The 14,892-nt window shown below is 50.9% G+C and overlaps 2 protein-coding genes and 1 long non-coding RNA gene across 6 annotated transcripts; 2 read left to right on the top strand and 1 right to left on the bottom strand.

The window, feature by feature from the left end:
* Positions 1-210: 210 nt before the first annotated feature.
* Positions 211-2,234, top strand: Ciao2b (cytosolic iron-sulfur assembly component 2B). The gene is made up of 5 exons (XM_021220657.2): positions 211-533; positions 693-772; positions 994-1,119; positions 1,518-1,563; positions 1,989-2,234. Exons 1-5 carry the CDS (start codon positions 395-397, stop codon positions 2,084-2,086), a joined length of 489 nt encoding a protein of 162 aa, XP_021076316.1. The 5' UTR covers positions 211-394; the 3' UTR covers positions 2,087-2,234.
* Positions 2,235-6,397: 4,163 nt separating this feature from the next.
* LOC115062689 lies at positions 6,398-10,993 on the bottom strand. 4 transcript variants are annotated; one of them, XR_003842623.1, is made up of 5 exons: positions 10,921-10,989; positions 10,596-10,652; positions 8,861-9,034; positions 7,832-8,005; positions 6,398-7,411 (listed from the first exon to the last, which is right to left on the bottom strand). It is a non-coding gene; the product is annotated as an uncharacterized LOC115062689 (long non-coding RNA). The 4 variants fall into 4 exon arrangements; XR_003842622.1 differs by lacking the exon at positions 10,596-10,652 and having other exon boundaries at positions 10,921-10,993; XR_003842621.1 differs by lacking the exon at positions 10,921-10,989 and having other exon boundaries at positions 10,596-10,775.
* A 134-nt stretch (positions 10,994-11,127) lies between these two features.
* Rrad (RRAD, Ras related glycolysis inhibitor and calcium channel regulator) lies at positions 11,128-14,312 on the top strand. The gene is made up of 5 exons (XM_021220612.2): positions 11,128-11,245; positions 11,389-11,822; positions 12,480-12,553; positions 12,655-12,859; positions 13,664-14,312. Exons 2-5 carry the CDS (start codon positions 11,456-11,458, stop codon positions 13,939-13,941), a joined length of 924 nt encoding a protein of 307 aa, XP_021076271.1. The 5' UTR covers positions 11,128-11,245; positions 11,389-11,455; the 3' UTR covers positions 13,942-14,312.
* Positions 14,313-14,892: the final 580 nt, after the last annotated feature.

Genomic DNA, 14,892 nt, shown 5'->3' with positions numbered 1-14,892 from the left:
ATCTACGGTTCCACGATAGCGTGACAGCGAGCTGGAGCGTCCCAATGCCCTTTCAGCCCAGCCTCCTGAAAGAGGTCGTTGTGGGTTCAATCTCAAGGCGCCTTTAGCGCCCTTGTCAGACGGTGTTGGCTTCCTGCGTTCCAGCTCCCAACAGGATCACACGGTTAAGAACCGCGGGGAGTCCCTTCGGACGCCCTGGCGAGAGCTACCAGCATTTTCCCCGCTTTTCGGACAAATCCGCGGCTTCTAGCAAACTACTCGCCGAATCCCGGGAGCGTGGCGTGTCCCTTGCGCGACCCCGTAGCCACACCACGCCCTCTCCTCGTTCCCAGGAAGTGCGGCGTAGGAGCGGAAGTACACACCACCGGGGGGTTGTGGGAACCGCGGTTCCGGGATGGTGGGCGGCGGCGGCGGCGGCGGGCTCCTAGAGAACGCTAACCCCCTCATCTATGAGCGTTCCGGGGAGCGGCCAGTGACGGCGGGCGAGGAAGATGAGGAAGTGCCCGACAGCATCGACGCCCGGGAGATCTTCGATATCCGTCGCTGCTGGGCGCTGGCGGGACGGTGGGGGATTGGGGTGTCGGCAAGAAGTGATGCGCAACCGGCTGGTGGAGGGGTGTCCCGGTTAGGCGTTGCCTGCGGAGGTTTTGAGTGGGCCAAAACTTAAGAGTCCCTTTTCCTTCACTTGGCACATCTTATCCGCTCCATTAATGACCCGGAGCATCCGCTGACACTGGAGGAATTGAACGTGGTAGAGCAAGTTCGGATCCAAGTGAGTAGTTTGCTCAGAGTAATCAAAAAGGTACCATTGTACCCGGGAGGCTGGTGTTCTCCGTTCACAAGCACCTAAGAGGATCTGTGGGAGGGATGTTAATGTCCGTGGAGCCGATAAAAAGTGGGGTGACTTGCCCAAATCAATAAACTTAAAGAGAGTGTCTTTGGGCTAGGGGCCGCCTTGCCATCACTGCGATCTGATCTCCCTTGTCAACGCAGGTTAGCGACCCAGAGAGCACAGTAGCAGTGGCCTTCACACCCACCATCCCACACTGCAGCATGGCCACGCTTATCGGCCTCTCCATCAAAGTCAAGCTGCTGCGATCCCTTCCCCAGCGGTTCAAGGTCAGTTGGAGTCGAGCCCGCCGCGAGGGTGAAACAAACTACTGGGGCGGGCAAGGGGGACATCGGGGCGGAGATGGGAAGGATCCGAACTCCAGAGTTGAACTTGGAGAAAACCCCCAAGTTGATGTGACAAGAATATTGGGGGAAAAAAATACTCCAGAAAATAGAGTGTGGCAGAAAGGGCAGCTGTGAATGGGCGTGATCGATCGAGGCACTTTTTAAGTCAATAGTCGCTGACTAGGTCCTGGGGTAAAAGTGACTGACTGCAGGTGGGCTCGGGGTGGCATGGAAGAGCCAGAATCAAGAGGGGTGATTGGGAGTTTGGATGGTAGGGAGGTAGTGTCCAAAACAAAAGGACAGGCAGGTAAGTGCTCGGGCCCACATTGTCTTTCCTGCAGATGGATGTGCACATTACACCCGGGACCCACGCCTCGGAGCACGCCGGTGAGTGTGGGCTGCTGGGCCCCAAACTGGGTGTGGCTTCCCCTTTGCCACAGTCGTCTATGGGGCAAGATTAGGACCAGGGGACTAAGTGAACAAAATGGCCCGACTACAGTTTAGACCAAAGCTGGCCTGACTGAAATCTCCGCTTCCCATGACCCACTCTCCCGTGGTCCTCAAGTACACAGGGACATTGGGTCGGGCTTCAGGAAACATCGGAGGCAGACATAAGCAGTCCCTGGTGGTGAGGGGCATTCTAACGACGAAGCTAGTTATGGGTATAGGTGATGCATATAGCCTGATCAAGGCTCGGGTCCTGAGACGGTCAAAAGAGAACTTGATTGGTAGAGATATAATGTATACTGAGGCTAGCAGCCTGGCCCGAGTTTGCTTTAACCCTGTTTTTCCACCCTTCTTTTCCTACCCAGTGAACAAACAACTTGCAGATAAGGAGCGAGTGGCAGCTGCCCTGGAGAATACGCACCTGCTGGAGGTTGTTAACCAGTGTCTGTCCGCCCGCTCGTGAGCCTGGCTTTGGCCCCCCAGCCTGCAAGCAGGTGCCCTGGCCTCGGCTCCACCAAGGGCTCATGGCTTTGTTTTCTTGAATCACTGACAAGGAGAAACTTAACACTTTTTATTTTGTAATAAACCCTTAATTTATATTCATTTCCCAGCATGCCTTAGTGTCTCTCATAGTGGACTCATTTTCAGTTGTAGTGGAGTGGGGAGTGGGGACCTCTGAAGGGTGGGTCCATGAGGTGCCCTCATTGCTTCTGATAACTCCCAGTGGGACTGGAAAGATGGCTCAACAGTTAAAAGCGCTTAGTGCTCTTAAGATCTGGGTTAGGACTGGGTGGATACTTCATTCCTCCTTAGAATAAGGAACAAAATACTCATGAAAGGATATAGGTACAGAGACAAAATTTAGAGCTAAGATGAAAGGATGGACTATCCAGAGACTACCCCATTCGGGAGTCCATCCCATCATCAGCCACCAAACCTAGATACTAATGCTCATGCCAACAAGATTCTGCTGAAGGGACCCTGATATTGCGGCCTCTTGTGAGGTTATGCCAGTGCCTGGCAAACACAGAAGTGGATGCTCACAGCCAGCTATTGGATGGAACACAGGGTCGCCAATGGAGGAGCTAGAGAAAGTACCCAAGGACCTTAAGGGGGCTGCAACCCTGTAGGTGGAACAACAATATGAACTAACCAGTACCCCCTGAGTTTGTGTCTCTAGCTGCATATGTAGCAGAAGATGGCCTAATCAGCCATCATTGGGTAGAGAGGCCCCTTGGTCTTGCAAACTTTATATGACCCAGCACAAGGCAAGGCCTGGGCCAAGTAGTGGGAGTGGGTGGGTAGGGGAGCAGAGGTGGGGGGAGGGTATAGGAAACTTTCGGGATAGCATTTGAAATGTAAATAAAGAAAAAAAAAAAAAGAATTGTGATTAAAAAATCGTATAAAGAATTATGATTATAAGAAGTTTCCTAACATGAACTTATGTTAGAATGAATAAATTTGGTTTTAGTAAGGGGAAAAAAAAAAAAAAAAAAAGATCTGGGTTAGGTTCCCAGCGCCCATATGGAGGCTTACAACCATCTGTAACTTCAGTTCCAGAGGCTCTTACATCCTCTTCTGGCCTCCAAAGGCACCAGGAACATACGTGATACACATATGTATAGGCAAATACTCATACATATAAAATAAATCATCAAGCTGGGTGTGGTGGTAAAAACTTTTTAGTCCCAGCACTCAGGAGACTGAGGCAGGCACATCTATGATTTTGACAACAGCCTGGTCTACATAGAGAGTTGCAGGACAGCCAGTGCAGTTATGGAGAAACCCTGTCTCAAAAAAATAATTAAAAAAAATTGTTTTAGCCTTTCCAGTGTTTCAGTTACCAAAGGTTGCAAATGATAAAAATAAAAATTGGAATAAATATATACATATATATGGATAGCCAAGCTACCAATGAATTGAACTCAATAGATTCAGTTGACCTGTTGTGCCTTATTGATGTGTATTTAAGAACTGCTTCTGGAGGAATCTGTAGAAATGTGACCCTTCAGTTTAAGGAACCGTGTCCTAAATTGATGTAAGTCTGTTGTCTTTGTTTCTCTGCTGTTGCTGTGGCAAGACACCATGACAAAGGCAACTTATATAAAAAAAAAAATTTGGTCTAGGGCTTACAGTTTCAGAGGGCTAGTGTCCATGATGGCAGGGCAATGACATGATAGCAAGAACAGCTGAGAGCTCACTTCTTAATGTGCAAGAGAGAGTGGGGCACTGCTAATAGTGTCTTTTGAAAGCTCAGATCCCACCTCCAGGGACACAGCTTCTCCATCAAGGCCTCCTAATTCTTTCTGATCCCACCAGCTGGAAAACAAGTATTCAAATATATGAGCCAGTAGGGGTCATTCTCATTCAAACCGCAACAGCTACATAACCACGGCGTTTATCTGACCATCATAGAGGCAGTCTGATCTGAGAATGGCAATGCCTGCCTGTGATTCCAGCTCTTGGGAGGTAGAGGCAGAAGGATCAGAAGTTGAAAGTCATCATCAGCTACATAGTGAATTTAAGGTCAGCCTGAGCTATGGACTCTGTCCCAAAACAAAACATCCACCTTCCGGCCATGTATAGGTCTTCTGCAAACAGCGCTTAGATTTCCCCATGTTTTGTGTTGTGTGTTGTGTTTGGCTCTTTAGCCTCTAAGACTTTTCTCTCCCCTTCCTTTCCCTTCCTGCCGATAGCCCATTTTCCGTAACTACATACATGAAATAATTTACAAAGAAAACAAGTTTGGGGGCTGGAGGCGGCCAGCAGCTGAGAACATGTTCTTACAGATGGTTCCCAGCACCCATATGAGACAGCTCAAAACCACTGTAACTCCAGCTCCAGGGGACCCAGCCCCCTCTTCCTGCCTCTGGGGGCACTCAATGCACCATGTGGCCTATACGTACACATACATGTAAATTTAAAAGTTGGGTTTGGTGTTGTTTTACTAATGACTCAGCTGTTTACAGCACTTGTTCCTCTTGCCCAAAACCCTGGTTTGGTTACCCACATGCTCACACCCATCCATAGCTCCAGTTCCAGGAGATCCAGTGCCCTCTTACGGCCTCTGCAGATGCCGGACTCTCATGTTTTGCAGACATGTATGCCAGCAAAATTCATAAAACAAAACCAGAAAACAAAATCTCTCCTTTTAAAGCGAAATTCACTTTAGCTCACTGCTTTAGAGGTGACAGTCCACTTGTACTTGGTACTGCTGCTTTGGGGCCTATGATAAAGTAGCACATTGCTGCAGAGGACCTGGCAGAAGAAAAAAAGAATGAAGGGGCCAGGCTTGCAGCCTATGCTTCAAGTGTGTGCTCCGGAAGACCTCTTTAGGCCCAGCCTCTTAAAGCTTGCACCACCTCTCGGCAGCTCCACTTGGAAGAATAAGCCTTGCACACTAGGACCTTAGCAATTTTTTTTTAGATCTTGGCTGCAGCACCCACCTTTGCACATACTGTTCACTCCACCCCCACCCCACCCCCCGGAAAAAAAAAAATCCAGGCAAGTTATTACGAAGTCCAACCATCTGATGTGTTTCGTTGTCGGCTGGAAGTTAGTCTAAAGGCTGAAAGGAGCTCAGGTTTGAGGGGTTTGCCCAGGGAGTGGAGTGTCTGCTAGGACTTAACCCGTAGGTATAGTGCCTGTTTGCCCAACGATGGTGATGCTTAGTCTAGACCCCAGTCAAGATAGAGATACTCGTTTTGTCTCCTGAAAGGATCCTGGGGAACCCTCGCCATCAGCCTTTGGGAGGTGGGGGAGGCTGTCAGCCCAGGGGCTGGGTAGAGAAGCTCTGCTCTGTAAGATGATATGGTTGTGTCTGGGGCCTCTGCCTCCTATTGACCTTCTGCCCAGGGTGTACTTTGTCATCCAGAGAGACTTGGTCTTAGCCAGTTGGAAGCTCTTTTCTGGGACTCTGCCTTGTGATTTTCTGCTTCAGTCTTTCTCTGATGGGAATGCCCATCCCTGTTGGAGCCCATTCGTAACTGGGTAGTGTCCTCGTGGGTCCTCATCAGGTAGCCTGAGCCCTTTAAGATGTGTCAAATCGCCTGTTCATTTGTTTGGTTTTGGCTTACTGAATCCGGATCTCACTCTTGGTAAAAAAGTTGCTTTTTATTCTCCTGATTCACTTGTCCTCTCACTTTCTGCCTCTGTCTGCTAACCTAAGCCGAGCCCTGGAAGCCTCTAGTCTCCGTACAGCCTTATCTAGGCTAGAATGTGTTCAGCCTCTGAGACCTGCTCTGAATAAGCACTCCCTCTCTTGTTCTGAGACCTGGCTGGCTGGTTCAACTAAGCTGTTCTGGCAGAAACCCCTCTCCCAGCTGACTGATTCAATCTGGCTTTTCCCTCAGCCTCTGACTTTTATTCTGCTTGGCCTCATACTAACTTTGGCATTATGTTCTAATCTTTTGGCTCCTTCTCATTCTCTGGCTTGTTCTGTCTTCCCTGTGTCTAGCTTGTTCTCTCTCCAATCTTTCTCTGTAAACCTCTCCTGGTAACACTGCCTCCTCTCCCTCTCTGTGCTGCTCTACTCTCCCTCGCAACCCCACTGTGCTGTCTCCACTATATCCTGGATGGTACTCTCTCCTCCTGAGCTGCCTGTCTCTCCCTTAAGTAGCTTCCCTTGTCTCTCTCTCCTCGTGAGAGATAGGCAGATCCTATTCTGTCAAATCTTTCTCTGACTTGTCACCGTTTCTGCCATTCAATTAGATATCACTTTCAAACACAAGTGTGTCCTTCTACAAATTAACTTTACCTTCAGTTTGGGATTAAAAGTGAGTATAAAGATGTGTCTGTATTCCAGCCAGAGGGGTTAAAGGTGTGTGCTAAGGACTGAGCCATGTACAGCATAACTAGAAACAAGTTCAAATATCCTGTAACAACTATTTGTGTAGCCCAGGCTGGCTTTGAACTCACGAAGCCCAGACTGCCTCCAACTGTCTTGAGTACTGGGATTATACACATGTACCACCAGGTCCAGCTCAGCACATCACCTTGCTCCAAGTGGTGGTTGCTTTTCTTCCTTACCTACACTTTGCAGGTGAGAAGTGATCTAGGAGAATAAAGACTTCCAGATACCGATAAAAATACTTCTTCCTTGGCAGGAGTTGCTGTTGTCTCCATAGAAAGGTTTAGGTCTATTCCTTTCCTAGAGACCTAAGCTGGTCCCAGACCCCAGCTCCTAGTTTCAGTTCATTTTTAGGACGAGGAGCTTTGTCAATCTGGTGACTAAGAAGAGGTGCCTCTTGGGACTACCCAAGACCAAGAAGATGAAGCCATTGGCCCATGTCTCTCAGATTCTCATCTACTGACATGTGGATGGTCATGACAATCTCTTTGGGACCACTCTGTGCACATGTAAACTTGCCCTTGGTCTATCTCAAATGATCTTCCAGCCACCTGGTCCTCCATGTTCACAAGTGAAAGAGCTGAATGTTTCAGAGAGATGGGGTGACCCACCAGGGTGATTAGGCCCAAAGATCCTTCCCAAACTGTAAGCCTCCCCATATGTGAACCTCAGCTTGGCAAGCCCCATCAGTCTGGGGTGACCATGGCACCTGTGTTCAGGCATGTTCAGGATAGGCAGGTGCTTTTGAGTCATTCTGCTGGTCTTCCTGGTAGCTGGGCCAGCGGGGTGAGAGACACCAAGCTGCTGGTATGATGTTCCTTTGGCATTCTTGACTCGTCGGTGCCTGGCCACTGACTGTCTGCAGCATACCATCTGTGAATACTGGACCAGCACCCAGAGAACTTTCTGGAACCACAGCTGTGCTGGAAAGGCATAGTACTGTGGGGGAAGGATGAAGTTTCAGATCCCTGAGACCGGCCACCTCATATATCCAGCTCTATTTCTGGACTGTGATTCCCTCAAGCCTCGGTTGCTATATCTACACAATGGGAATAACAAATCCCAGCTAAATGAGATGGCCTTGGGGATTGGATGACACATATTCACACACTCAGCTGCATCTATCTTCCCCCATCATTCCTGCCCTTGACTAAAAGGTCTACTGGCACATGGGTACTTAGGACAGCTCAGTGAAATAAATGAATTGAGTCACAGCGCAGCAGAAGCCCTGAAAGAAGCGGGCTGTGGTGTGAGGAGGGTTGGGGGTGCTGAAACCCAGCTGTATTCATTACTTTTCTCACCGCTGTTACGAAATGCATGAGAAGCAGCAACTGTGGGGAAGGGTTTGATTTGGCTTACGGTTTGAGGAATACATCGTGGTAAAGAAGGCATGGCTTCAGACACATGAGGCAGCAAAGCAAAATGGATGCTGGTTCTCAGATAACTCTATCCTTGTTATCATCTTAGACCCCGGTCCATGAGTGATTCTACCCGCATTCAAGATGGGTCTTCTCTTCAGTTAAACCTTTCCACCTGCAGACAGGGCCAGAAGTCTCTATGAGACATCTAAATACAGTCAAATCGGTAATGGAGATTAACCCTCAGACATGCCAGGTTCTCTTTTCAACATTTAGTCACCCGAAGGAGTGGGGAACAGTCCCACAGAGAAGAGGTGGGATTAGGTAATAGAGTGATCTGCATTGTTCCTGGGCTCTCTGACCTTCCTCGGGACAGAACATCATTCTGAAGATATTTAAGCAGAAGCAAGAGAGTCTCCACGGATTCACTCAGCCTGCCCCATCCAACCAAGAATGATGACAATACACACGTGCCTGCTAAGATAGCAACACATACCACTCTTAGGCCGATGACCTCTCCACATTTCATGTTATTTGTGTCTCAGAACTAGGGAGACAGGGAAGGATTGAGAGACGAAGAGGGAATAGGGACTCCACAAGAAGACTAACAGAGCCAACTAACCTGGATCTTTGGGGGCTCCCAGAGACTAAACCACCAACCAAAGAGCGTACATGGGCTGGACCTAGCCCCCAGTACACATGTAGCAGTTATGCAGCTTGGTCTTCATGCGGGTCCCCCAACAATTGGAATGGGAGCTGTCCCCAACTCTGCTGCCTGACTGTAGATCCTGTTCCCCTAACTGGGCTGCCTTGCCTGGCCTCAGTGGAAAAAGATGTTCCTAGTCCTACAGTGACTTGATGTGCCAGGGTGGTTTGGTACCTAGGGAGTACTCAGAGGAAAAGGGGAAGGTATGGAGAGAGGGGCTATGGGATGGGGGGAAAGGGGGCTGTGGTCGGGATGTAAAGTGAATAAAGAAAGAAAGAAAAAGCAACAAAGGTAGAAGTAACAAGGTCCAGAGCCTGCTCCAACCTGTTTGTTCCTTCTGGGCAGCTGAGAGCGCTGAGAGGACCAGAAGTGTAGCAGGAAGTGATCCTAAGGTCGTGTCCTGATGTTGGGTCGTGAGGCTCCTGATGATCATCTCTGGCCTGTTGGCATAGCCAAGGAATGCTTGGGGTCTGAGTGGCTCTGAGTGGATGTCGTTGCCTTGGCAAAGAAGATACACAGGTTGTAGTCAAAAGCTCAAATTACCAGAGGGGAAAAGTCAGCCCAGTTTCCCTGTGTGGCCCCTTCTGGGAAGGGCTACAGCTATCCTGTACCCGTATTCTGACAGACACACTCTCCTGGACACCTCGAGGTTCTTTCCAGCCACACTGTATGTGTGGCCGTGGGTTGTATGTGTCATAAACAGCCAACTCGGGTTCCTGCTGGGAAGCAGCGGGCTGACTCTAGAAGCTTCTGACTGGTCAGGAGAGGCAGAAGCCCCTGACTCCCTCTTCCCACCGAGTCCTATCCAAGAAACAAAAGCCAACGGGGACTTCCTAGGCCTCCGTGATCCCTCCTTCATGGAACGGACACACAAGCAGGTGCCTTGGATCAGCTTTTTCTTACTTTGAGGGCCATAAGAACAAGAGAACTCTGCATCATAAACCTCCTAACCTTATCCCACAGCCCGTTTCCTCAATTCAAGGCCTTTTTAGGTGTTGCCAAGGAGACTAATGCAGTACCAGAAAGTCTGGCTCAAGTCTCCATGGCAACAGCCCACTAAGGTCCATCTATGTATGATGTCACCTGAGGCCCAAATGGGTGCCCTTCCACCCCCACCACAGTCATTGTAAACGTCTAAGAACAAGTCCCTGTCCCAAAGTACGTCACAGCCAGTACACAGGCATACACACACACACACACACACACACAGAGAGAGAGAGAGAGAGAGAGAGAGAGAGAGAGAGAGAGAGAGACTTCATCCTAGAGACAAGGAACAGGTCACGATATCCAATTCAGGACTGGGTACCTGAATGCTGGGAGAGAGGCAGACCGGGGACTAGACACCCAGTTCGCCCAATCAACTCTCCTTCCTATTTATTATTCCTGTTTTCAAATCAGTGTCTGAGAAAGGGGAGCTCCGAAGCAGTAGGTGCTACTGTGTCTATTTTTACCATTGATAAAAGACTCTGGCACACGGGGATGGATCAAAAGTGAGTCTTAAACAGAGCAGAGGCCCTGGGACCAGTTCCTGAAAGCTACCCCTTGCCCATACCCTGCATTTATGCCCCTCCTTGGTGAGATGTTTACTAGCAAAAGGCCCAGCGTGGGGCTCCGGAGCAGGAAGAACTTGAAGACTATAAAGGGGTTGGCTCTTTCTGGAGTCCCCCACTGTCAGCCCGGATCTCTCCAACTCCGGGCAACCTCATGCCCAGAAGCAAAGTGGCTAGGGCCAGGGTTAGATATTTTTAGCAGTTACTGGCAGCTGCTCAGCATGCTTAGAGTTAGAGTTGGGACTTGAGTTTGTGTGTTCCTTTTTCTGGCCCTGTAGTTTCTCTCCAGGAGACAAGCACCCAGCAGGCTCTATCCGAAGATTCTATTGCACCCCCCTGAATCTCCTAAGGGACCCCGAGAATTCATGGATGACACCAACCTTCAACCTGAAGGGCAGTCCCGTTGGGAGACTCTTTAGGTCCCAGGACAAGGACAGGAATGGAAAGGACGAAGTGGTGAAGCTAGAAATGCCAGTTTAGGACTCTCTAAATTCTGGTTAGGTCCATACCTGGAGGAACAGACTCCATAGGTTCTGAGTGTGTCCAGTCCATAACACGTCTACTGACTTGGATAATAGGCCAGGAGTGAGCAGAAGAAGGGAAAATTCATCTTTAAAGAGACAGTTCTAATTTTTCTCCAGATGGAGTTGTAGTTCACTGGTCCAGGTACCCATTACTGGCAGCTTCTGTATCAATGCGTGCGCGGGCGCGCGCGCGGGCACACACACACACACACACACACACACCGGTGCACCCTCAACGCACACTCCCCATCCCTCCCCTCCAAAACCCCCCACCCCACCCCCTACCCCGCGCGAGCCTCCTTCCAGCTACCTGCCCCTCCCCTGGCGGGTTTGCGGTCCTAGAAGGGAGGTGGGGGATTCCCGAGGGCGAGTGGATGCGTCAGCCTCTGCAGCAGCCCGGGAGGACGGGGGCGGGGGCGGGGGCGGGAGCGGGGGCGGGAGCAGGGGTAGGGGTAAGGGCGGAAGTATGGCTGGTAGAGGTTTAAATAGGAGGCCCTAGAGCAGCGACCCAGCGCCAGCTGAGGGGCTGAGAAGGCAGCAGAGGAGAAAGACTTCTACGAGTGGGTTCTATCTGATCCCCCAGTGGTCTGTGCCACAGCGCTGATCAAGTTCTGATAGCATCTGTGTGAGAGTTGGTGAGTGTCCTGACAACACCATCTGGGCTAGGGGATGAATAGGGACCCAGGTTCAGCTGGGTTACTGGTTGAGGTGTAGAGACCTCCTGGCTGGCAGTAGGTTCTGGCAGGTCCTTCATCCTGAGCATCTTTCTTGACTCCAGAGTCCTGCCTGCTCCCGCGATCGAGCTGCCATCCCGATTCTTCGTTCCCCAGACGGTGTCCAACACGATGACCCTGAATGGTAGCAGCGGAGCAAGTGGGAGCCGTGGCGCCGGCCGGGAGCGCGACCGCCGTCGAGGCAGCACCCCATGGGGCCCGGCACCCCCACTGCACCGCAGGAGCATGCCAGTAGATGAGCGAGACCTTCAGGCGGCGCTAGCCCCGGGCTCCTTGGCAACGACTGCCGCTGGAACTCGGACACAGGGGCAGAGGCTGGACTGGCCCGAAGGCTCCTCCGACTCGCTCAGTTCTGGAGGCAGCGGCTCAGAGGAGAGCATTTACAAGGTGCTGCTGCTCGGGGCGCCTGGTGTGGGCAAAAGCGCTCTGGCGCGCATCTTTGGTGGTATAGAAGACGGACCTGAAGCAGAAGCAGCAGGTGAGAGAACTGGGCTGTTTAGATAAAGACAGTTGCGGGGCAGTGGAGCTGGACTAGAAGTGGCAAATACTATGAAATTTCAAGTCGTTTTCAAAATCATGTTATTTCCGTGTCCAAGATGGAGAAACTGAAGGAGATGAGCCACATACTCCCTACTTATGGCCCTCCACTTCCACCTCTCCCCTACCCATGTACCAGCCCTTGATAGGGAAGAAGTGTCCAGAATAGAAGAGTAGAGTGCTAAATAGGAAATTTTTTTGTGGCTCATAGCAGCACATTCCTGCCTACCGGGGCTGGCAGAAACAAAATCTGAGGACATTTCTGGGAGAAGAAAGTTAGGTGGCCAAAAGTCTCCAGGGGGTTGTGACAACCGCTATGCTAACTTCAGCCAATATGACCACACCCATCCTGAACTCAGGCAGCAGGATCCCTAGACACCCAGTACTTCACTAGTCTGGGGACATAGAGATGGAGGTCGTGTCCTCCAGTCCCTGACTCCCAGGCTTGTCATGTTGTTTGGGCATAGCAACCATCTGCTACCAGAGGAGAATTATCAGAGGACTGGGAGAAGAAGCAGGGGGCGTGGTCAGGTGAAGAAGGCGGACACAGGGAACATTGACAGCCAACTGATAACTTGCCTCTTGGCTTCCTTCCTAGGGCACACATATGACCGTTCTATCACTGTGGATGGAGAAGAAGCATCACTAATGGTCTATGACATTTGGGAACAGGTAGGACGCCAGGCCGGGTCACAGGGGACGAGGGGAAGCAGAGCCGGAGAAGGGTCTCGCCAGGAATTACAGGGCTGTGTGTGCCTTTGTGTCTCCTCCAGGATGGGGGCTGCTGGCTGCCTGGCCACTGCATGGCCATGGGGGATGCATACGTCATTGTGTACTCCATCACGGACAAGGGCAGCTTTGAGAAGGCCTCAGAACTCCGGGTCCAGCTGCGGCGGGCCCGGCAGACAGACGACGTGCCCATCATTCTCGTGGGCAACAAGAGTGACCTGGTGCGCTCTCGTGAAGTCTCCGTGGACGGTAAGCAGGCATCAGTTGGGTCAGGAAAGGGAGGGAGATCCTGGCTGGGCTGTGGGCCAGTTAGTCTTGGCTCAGCTTGAGTCCCTGGGGATCATCAGTGGCTAAAAATGTTCAGGAAGCAAACTTGGTGTTGGAGGGTGGGGGAGGTGTGGCTGGTCTCCATCGGGCCCCCCAAAGGCCTACCTAAAACAAAGGGAAAGAAAGAGCCAGATCTGCTAGGGGAGATGAGACACACAAGCACCCCCTTGGCCACTCACTGGGCCCATGCCTGCCTGACAGGAGATAGGAGCGAGGCTTAAGAGATGGAAGAACATGGAGAGAATCAGGAGGTCAGAACCCGATCCTGGGCCCTAACAGTCTCAGAATAAGCCTGGTCCTAACCTCATCAGACTTGAGCATCAACTTCTGTGGCATGCAGTACCAAGTACTTCAAACTCAGTGATCTTGCCCCCACCCTGGTCCACTGGGCTATTTGTTATAGTAGCAAGTCATAAACTACCTAGTTGTCAAACGGTTTTCATTTGCCTTGGTCCACTATTACAGACTACTCTTTAGATGCTGGGCTTTAAATACATGAATACCTTTCTGTGGGCCACCATAAACTTTGGGGGGGCATAGTCTGCCTATAAAGTGACCCCAGCAATGTTTAGGGTTCTCAGTACAGGAACTGGGATCTCCATGTCTCTAGGCAGGACCTAGGGTTCCTTCTTCTGTTATCCTTGAGTTGTAGCCGCCGGATATGGCCAGGGTTTGAGTTTGCATTCTCCCATCCTTGACTGACACATGTCTGTCCCCACCACATAGAGGGCCGGGCCTGCGCAGTGGTCTTCGACTGCAAGTTCATCGAGACATCAGCAGCGCTGCATCACAATGTCCAGGCACTGTTCGAGGGGGTCGTGCGCCAGATACGCCTGCGCAGGGACAGCAAAGAGGATAACGCCCGGCGGCAAGCTGGCGCTCGGCGACGGGAGAGCCTTGGCAAGAAGGCCAAACGCTTTCTGGGCCGCATCGTGGCTCGCAACAGCCGCAAGATGGCCTTCCGTGCCAAGTCCAAGTCCTGCCATGACCTCTCTGTTCTCTAAGGCCCAACGGCCCCCCTCGCTGAGTGGGCCAGTAAATGGCTGGAGGGGCTGGCCCAGCCAACTGCTCTAGATGTCTCAGAGCTGGCGCATCCTCTGTGCTTCTCAGAACACACACCCTTGCCTCATGGTCATGGACAGAAAGATAGTGCTGACCAGGGAGGCAACTCCAAATGGCCAGCGATGGAGATGCATGTGCAGGCCCACGTGCATACCAAGCAGCCTGAACCCGGCTCGTGGACAGGACTCTACCTTTCTCCATGCGGGTGTCTGTACCCTGGAGGGAAGCTGTTCAATATGGTTGCTGTTTGTTTACATGCAGATTTTTTGTTTTGTTTTGTTTTGTTTTTTGTAATAAAGACTATTTCCTGACAAGCCAGGACTGTTACGTGTGTTTCTTTCATGGTGGCTTCAAGAACAGAAAAAAAAAAAAAAAGATTTTGAAATTGAGAGATAAGGTCCCTCCTGCCCACGTGACCTAGTGTGCGGTCTCTATGGCCCTGGTGGTTGACCTGGACATACCCAGTGCAATGGACAGAACAGACAGGAAGTCTATGAGAGATAGGAGGATTGTTTAAGAAGCAGGAGACAAGCCGGGCGTGGTGGCACACGCCTTTAATCCCAGCACTTGGGAGGCAGAGGCAGGAGAATTTCTGAGTTCGAGGCCAGCCTGGTCTACAGAGTGAGTTTCAGGACGGCCAGGGCTACACAGAGAAACCCTGTCTCGAAAAACCAAAGGGGGAAAAAAAAAAAAAGAAGCAGGAGACAAAAATACAACCACAAGCTATTATCTAGGTCCTTCTGCCGGGCATTTTCTAGCTCACTGAAGATTCTATTGCCTCTCCGCACACATAAAGGGAAACTGAGGCTGCCCAAGGAAGCACATTTTGCTTTGGCTCCCACAGCCTGACAAGATTGTGGGCTCCAGCTCTGCAGCATATATTTCTGCCCTGC

This window comes from Mus pahari, chromosome 20, assembly GCF_900095145.1.
Source record: "Mus pahari chromosome 20, PAHARI_EIJ_v1.1, whole genome shotgun sequence".
In the NCBI taxonomy this organism is placed as follows: Eukaryota; Metazoa; Chordata; class Mammalia; order Rodentia; family Muridae; genus Mus; species Mus pahari.
Note: the sequence above shows the minus strand (reverse complement) of the source record. Positions and strands in the feature narration are given on the sequence as shown.